This window comes from Corvus brachyrhynchos, unplaced genomic scaffold (assembly GCF_000691975.1).
Source record: "Corvus brachyrhynchos isolate BGI_N302 unplaced genomic scaffold, ASM69197v1 scaffold542, whole genome shotgun sequence".
Lineage (NCBI taxonomy): Eukaryota > Metazoa > Chordata > Aves > Passeriformes > Corvidae > Corvus > Corvus brachyrhynchos.
In genome coordinates this window covers 1,885,224-1,892,774 of record NW_008236766.1, presented here as the reverse complement: position 1 = coordinate 1,892,774, position 7,551 = coordinate 1,885,224, and the positions used below count along the sequence as shown (strand labels likewise).

Here is a 7,551-nt window from a genome sequence, read left to right as displayed (position 1 = left end):
GTTAGTTACTACACCAGAGTTCACACTGTAATTTCTAGAATTATGTTATCATCTACATTAAAAGTGATGCTGGGTTTGAGGTTATAATGGACCCTGTTACTCAGTTCAGACAGATGTCCCACAAGTATCTGGAGATGTTTAAAACACAATTTCAACAAGGAGTGCTAAAATATAAGGCAATTCTAGGGTGGAAATTTAGTAACATTTCTCCTGATGTGAGGATGTAATCCATCCTCGCTAATATTACAAAAAATATAAAACAGTCTTGTCAGGGCTGTGTTGACTCAAGTACTCAGTATGATTAACAGGGTGAACAGGGTGACACAGTTGTAGTGACTCATTGGTGAATTCTGTCAGTATCTCACTTAGCTGCAAAGAATATTTAATGATTATCTGGGGGCATTTTAATACAGTGGTTGAAATGATCTCGAGGTAAAAAAGAAAGTGCTGGCAGAATCTGTCCTTGGAATAGAAAAAGCATGTAGACTGCAGAGAACATAAAGGAAGTCAGGAGAAAGGGATGGCTTATCTGCTGTAGAGTGTCCTTTCCATTACAGAATTAAAACTAACAACTATGCCTGTTTGTTACACATACAAGGTAATTTAAGGTGGGTGTTTGTATTATGAGTTTTGATCAAATAGGATGATAGAGACATTAATGCTTGAAGTAGCAGTGGGAGAGAAGAAATAACATTCCAAATGTTTACTTGGATAAAATTGTAAAATGACAAATCTGTGCACGTTCTAGAAGAAAATCCCCAAACGTTTTCTAAATAACTAAAACAACCTAAATAAATCAAATCCTTGAGGGTAAGTGATGACACTGTCATATCAATGGATAACCTCACTGTGCCTCAGCTGGAGTCAGTTGTGCAGGTCACTCAATGAGTCAGCTGCAAATTTAGCAACATAACCTGATGTTGAATTTCAGGCTTTCCTGAGCCTGATGCCAAAATCTGCTTTGGCAGTCTGATGTCACATAACTCCCTGCATGACTTGCCCAGATGCTGGTCTCAAAAGCAGTAAAACTGAGTGAGTCAATAAGCCTGCCAAAGGAAGTTAGCTGGATGTGCAGCTTGTAATTGTGTCCTACTTGGTCTGTCTCTGAATGCAGCAGCCCAAGGCAGTGGGTCACAAGAAGCAGGAATGTTAGTTACTACACCAGAGTTCACACTGTAATTTCTAGAATTATGTTATCATCTACATTAAAAGTGATGCTGGGTTTGAGGTTATAATGGACCCTGTTACTCAGTTCAGACAGATGTCCCACAAGTATCTGGAGATGTTTAAAACACAATTTCAACAAGGAGTGCTAAAATATAAGGCAATTCTAGGGTGGAAATTTAGTAACATTTCTCCTGATGTGAGGATGTAATCCATCCTCGCTAATATTACAAAAAATATAAAACAGTCTTGTCAGGGCTGTGTTGACTCAAGTACTCAGTATGATTAACAGGGTGAACAGGGTGACACAGTTGTAGTGACTCATTGGTGAATTCTGTCAGTATCTCACTTAGCTGCAAAGAATATTTAATGATTATCTGGGGGCATTTTAATACAGTGGTTGAAATGATCTCGAGGTAAAAAAGAAAGTGCTGGCAGAATCTGTCCTTGGAATAGAAAAAGCATGTAGACTGCAGAGAACATAAAGGAAGTCAGGAGAAAGGGATGGCTTATCTGCTGTAGAGTGTCCTTTCCATTACAGAATTAAAACTAACAACTATGCCTGTTTGTTACACATACAGGGTAATTTAAGGTGGGTGTTTGTATTATGAGTTTTGATCAAATAGGATGATAGAGACATTAATGCTTGAAGTAGCAGTGGGAGAGAAGAAATAACATTCCAAATGTTTACTTGGATAAAATTGTAAAATGACAAATCTGTGCACGTTCTAGAAGAAAATCCCCAAACGTTTTCTAAATAACTAAAACAACCTAAATAAATCAAATCCTTGAGGGTAAGTGATGACACTGTCATATCAATGGATAACCTCACTGTGCCTCAGCTGGAGTCAGTTGTGCAGGTCACTCAATGAGTCAGCTGCAAATTTAGCAACATAACCTGATGTTGAATTTCAGGCTTTCCTGAGCCTGATGCCAAAATCTGCTTTGGCAGTCTGATGTCACATAACTCCCTGCATGACTTGCCCAGATGCTGGTCTCAAAAGCAGTAAAACTGAGTGAGTCAATAAGCCTGCCAAAGGAAGTTAGCTGGATGTGCAGCTTGTAATTGTGTCCTACTTGGTCTGTCTCTGAATGCAGCAGCCCAAGGCAGTGGGTCACAACAGAACTTTGTGTCTCTGAAATTACCAGGAGATAGCAAGCCACCAAGAGGCAGGTACATTGTATTTGGAAATCCACTGTGAAGCCAAGCAAAGGTCAGTAAGTGAATTTTGTGGGGTTCCTTCTTGCGTTTTGTTTGATATATGCAGCTTTAAGGAGTTAAAAAACCCCAAAATACACACAAATACCAAACCAAGATACTAATCTGATGCCTCTACAGTTTCTGAGTATTTCATTTGAACTAGTTCTGTAGTAATTTTTTTCAAAATATCTCAAGTGACAACTCTTTAAAAAATTCAAAATAACCCTTGTTTCAGAAGATCTGTAATCTAGACACTGACTTAGTCTGAGAGCAAGATACTGATTTTCTGGGAGCAGTATCTACTTACCTCCTAAGGTTGTTTAGCAACATGATGTTCACATACATATAATACAAATAATAGCTATATGGGGGATTCTTCTCACTGGTCCACAGGTCAGGGTTAAGGCTCTTGTCAGAGAACATATGGCCACTGTGTTTGGATTCATCATCAACACTGTCAAAGCCAGTCACCTGGTGGGATAGGAAATTCACAGCAATTAGGGTTTTCTAGAAGCAAACTTCAGTGTCACTTACTCTTGCTTCAGGACTTGCTTGAACAAAGTATCCAGTCCCTCTTCCTTTGTTTCCCTCCCTACCCTAGCAGTCCTGCTGCTCTGCATCCCTTCTTCTGAGACAAACAGGAAGCCCAGGTGCACAAAAGCCTTCAGGATGCCGCGGGGGCTTACAGAGCTGCAATATTCCCTGAGATCCAGACTGTAATCCTTTGAACTCATCTGTTGTCTTTGATAAGCAGCTGAAAGCAAGAGGCTCCCAGCAAACCTCAGAGTTCTTCTGCTTCGGGGCACACTCAGAAATGGCTGTGTTAACCTTGTCCTAGCAGCTACATCCCCACTTCTCTCCTGAGATCCATCAGGATCTAAACAATGCATCCTTTCAGCTGCCTCCTTCTTGGAGGCCAGTCCAGAAGCAGCTCAAAGTACCCATCCTGGCTGATGATGCACAAGAGCATGCAAACATTTTTGGTCATTAATGAAAGCACAAATAAATAGGTGCTGAGCTGCTGAGGAAATAAACAGCTTATCTGACAACAGGACCTCAGTCAGACTTTTATTAAATTGTATGTCAGGGCTTTGAAACAATAATACAAGCAATCTATGGAGAAGGAAGCTTTTTTTAGTGTCTGGGAACAGCTGTGGACCAAATAAAATATGAGTACTAGAGGATCTATTTCATGTGAGACAGAAAACCCAAACATACTTACATATTTGAGGAATAGGTGCAATTCTTTGTGGTCTTTGGGATTGATTGTTGCTTCAAACAAAGGTACAAAGATGTTCTCCAACATCTTCCCAAAACTAGGCAGAATATTTTTAGACCTAAATATGTCACTGAAGGGGAAAAATAGACACATTCTTTAATAAGCTTGTATTGTCCTTCACTTTCGTACTTTCTGTTATTTGTGTACATTCTAGAGCTTCAGTACCACCAGGATTCAGAAATTTCAAAGTTTCTGTCAGGGCAGATCATCTCTGTGCTCTGTTTCCTGCACTGCCTAGCACTCTGCTTCATCCAGGCTCTGCTGAAGCTCTCATATGCTCCAAAAATAGAGACAGCGTGCAGGGGTAGATGCTGCCTCAAAGCAGTGACCCTTTCCCTTGCAGATATCCACGTACTAACAGGAGATAAGGAACTACCTCTCATAAAAGATTCTGTTTCCTAAAGTTGTAACTACTCCAAAGGAAAGTAGAATGCTATGCTTTAGTGAGCCTTTCAGAAAAAGGGATGGTACTTCCATGTGCCACTAAGTGCATGACTTGTTCAAAGTGCTGACTGTGCCATGCATTTAAGAAATTGCTACATAAGAAATTAGGGAAACTTTCTCCCCAGTGAAAAGCACACTCTGGGGGGCATATGTGACTGTGACAGCTCCTTCTCTACTGATACTCCTACTGTGACATTTCAAAACATGAAGCTCAGCTATTAAGTCTGACAAAATTATCAGGGGACACTGTATTACAACACACAGTATTGGAAACAAAGAAATGAAGTCCCAAAGGATGCTTAAAAACTAAGAACTGATAAGGATTCAAGCTGGGAAATCATCAAGCTTGGGTTGTTTCCAAGTTCACTGTCATTTAGTCACTAATCTTGATCATAACAGTTTTACAGAGCATTTTCTACTCCTTCATGGAATTCAGGAGTTGATTTATTTTCATTACTAAATTGTATTTTAACTTGCCTTTGAATGCAGCTTGATTTCACCCAGTTGTAATTTTTGGTTTCAGACTTACAAATAATTCACAGTAGTTTTGAATAGCTTCATAAAGAGTAGATTCAATCCCCATCTCCTGTCTTCCACCCCCAGACTGTCAGGAAAACTGCACCAATGGTAAAAAATAAATCTCCCAAGCTATTGCTTATAAATAGAAGCCATCTAAATATTATCAGAAATTAAGTCATTGGTATGATTTCAAACTATTAAGATTACCAAGAGCTCCTGATTACTTACTAGATTCTGGGAACCTGAATTATCCAGCGCATATTAGGGGAATAAACTTTATGCTTAATGAACCATTTTGCCAAGTTCAGCCATTCATCTGGAGACCGTCCATAAACAGATAAGCGGGGTTCTGTGTACTGGTACTTACTTTCTTCTAGTTCACGGGCTACTTCCTAGTAAGTAATAAATATATTTGCTTTAATATGGATACTGAGATCATTTACAGCTAGAAATATATTTATCATTGCATTTTCCTCAGAGCAGACATAACTGTATTGGCACCCTTTAAAGATAAAGGGAACCTCTTGTCTTTCAATCCACTGTTTTATTTTAGGCATCTAAATATTCTCCTAGCAAGCTCTCTCCAATATGTGAGTATAACTTAACTGTATATATATATAACCAGCAATAACTCTAACACCTCCTTTTAGAGGACAATGTTCTTGTGCAGTCATTACTAACACCTTTGTCAGACCTAAGTTTAAGATTGATAAATCAGAATTAGACTATTTAAACTAGAGCAAATGTCTACATAAAATATGCAGAACAATAGAGAATCTGACCCAGAATCTGTGGTAGCAAGCGATTTTACAGCAATTAATTTTAGACAATACTTCTGTATATTCAAGAAGTGCTGACATCTACTACATCACAAAAACTACAAATTTTTTTGTTCTAAGAAATTAATTTGAAGCCTGTTGCATGCATGTGCAGATGCAGATTTATGCAGAGGCACTGCCCTAGCTCCTCCTTCCCTAGCAACTACCAGTAGCCAACTAAATCCTAACAAAGTATTAAACCAGTGAATTGACCCTCATCTGCTCTCCATTAGTTTGAAACTGCCCACAACTCAGCTCTGAACTCATATACAGCTTATGTGTATGTTTCTAACTTATAAAACTATTCAGAAAGCAGCAGGGGCTGGCTTAGCAGAGGTTTCCTCTGAGGAATTGCTGGAGCAAGCCCAATACTTGGAATCACTTAACCACAGTGTAAGCTCTAAATACAATTATGACATCACAAATCTATTACAAACCTTCATTTCTCTACAGCTGGAAAAGCTTGAAACTTATTTACCTTGACCATACGAGCAAAATATTCACCACCAATATAGTTCTCAGTCTTCAAATACAAGTCCCTCAGCTCACTGGCACCAACTGGATTGTACTTGGAATTGAATTTGTCAAATCGATGAAATGTTTGACGTCCCTGGAGGAGGGAAAAAACCCAAATAACCATGGTTTTAAGAACAGAAAATAGTTTACAAATTAGATTGCCTAGCAATAAAAGGCACAGAAAAGAAAAATCCTGTGGTAACTTCTTTCAAACATGCACTGTAATGCATGAAGTCAAATTCTGATTTAGTAAGTTATCATGCAAACATTGTAGAAATTAGAACTTTGCACTTGGAAAACTTAGCTTTTTTCCCATTTGTTTTGTCATTTTACTAGACTTACTGCATGGACATCTAAAGAGTCTACAGTGAGGTCATAGGGGTCCATGTGAAGGCTTTCGAAGACTTGCTTTAAAGTCATCTTCTTGCCTTTTTTCTCTGCAACAATCCTGTCAGGCTCCGTTTGATAGGTGTGCTTAATAAACCTCAGTAAGTGCTTCTGGTTCATGCAGGCAGCAGCATGGATATGAGTGTCCACCTGAAATCAAAAGGTTATTCATGCTTATCATCCATCTACATAAACTTAATTAGCAAAGTATCTATGTCACTGACAACAGGGACTAAAGCCTTCTAGAATATTCCTTAAGTAACAAATGGATTAGTGCCTAAGCAAATCAAAATGTTTCAGAATGCTGAGATTTTGATTTTGGTGGAATTGTTCAATAAGCATAACTGTAAGTAAAGTAGCCCTCAATTAATAGTTTCCTATTTAAATAGGAAAATTTTCAACAAGATACATTCAAAGTGCCAATCACTGACCCTGGGTTCAGATTAAATTTGATATTTCCTTAAAGGACACTCTGATCCGTTAGTATCCTTTTACTTCATTAATGAATCAACAATGCCACTCTAGTTATAGACTGTGGTTATAACTATCGTCACTGGCTGAAGGGCCTTGGAATTCTCAGCCATTTCCAAAAGCAGAATTCATTTTTGTATTTCAACCATGTGAAACATCTTAGGTCAGCAGAACTGAACAATATACACAAGAGATTTTTGTCACCATTTTTTCCAAGTTTAATTATAATACAGCAACTCATAATGCTGACACTTTTCAGATCTCTTTTCTTAGATCTCTTCACACACTAAGGAAAGTGCAAATTCACAGAAGGGCTGAGAGTACTCCTTCAGGTTTTGTCGAAAAAAAAATACCGACAAGAAACAAATGGTTTCCACAGGTCTGGTCTGCTTTTGCTCAGAAACTTGCACTGCTACCTGAGCAGCCTCTATTGGAACACAATCCAAAGAAACAACTCATGACACCTGGAGAGTGGGTTGTCATTTAAGTTTTCCCTTCAGTATGTGTAAGTCGTTAGTAACACTAAAAAAACTTCTCAGATAAGCCAAATACTCTGATAAGCCAGCTCTAAGGAGCCACTGAACCTCAGTGTCTGCAAGAACTCTCATCCAGGACTCCTCTGTCCAGAAAACTGCAAACACGGACACGTACAAAGTGAGCCCAGTGCATTCCCCTTTGTGCAGTGACTCTGCAGTTCCACATTCCCCCAAAAGAACTAACCAACATCCTTACCTGCTTTTAAGGATCAGCAG

General features: G+C 38.8%; 1 protein-coding gene across 2 annotated transcripts in view; it reads right to left on the bottom strand.

Annotated features, from left to right (window-relative positions):
• AMPD3 (adenosine monophosphate deaminase 3) overlaps positions 1-7,551 on the bottom strand; it is a 31,947-nt gene that overhangs the window by 8,491 nt on the left and 15,905 nt on the right. For both annotated transcript variants that reach the window (XM_017727377.1, XM_017727376.1), the window contains exons 6-10: positions 6,284-6,478; positions 5,904-6,035; positions 4,836-4,999; positions 3,588-3,714; positions 2,672-2,836 (exon numbers count right to left, since the gene is read on the bottom strand). In XM_017727377.1, coding sequence (XP_017582866.1) covers positions 2,672-2,836; positions 3,588-3,714; positions 4,836-4,999; positions 5,904-6,035; positions 6,284-6,478 — 783 coding nt within the window. The remainder of the gene's footprint in view (positions 1-2,671; positions 2,837-3,587; positions 3,715-4,835; positions 5,000-5,903; positions 6,036-6,283; positions 6,479-7,551) is intronic.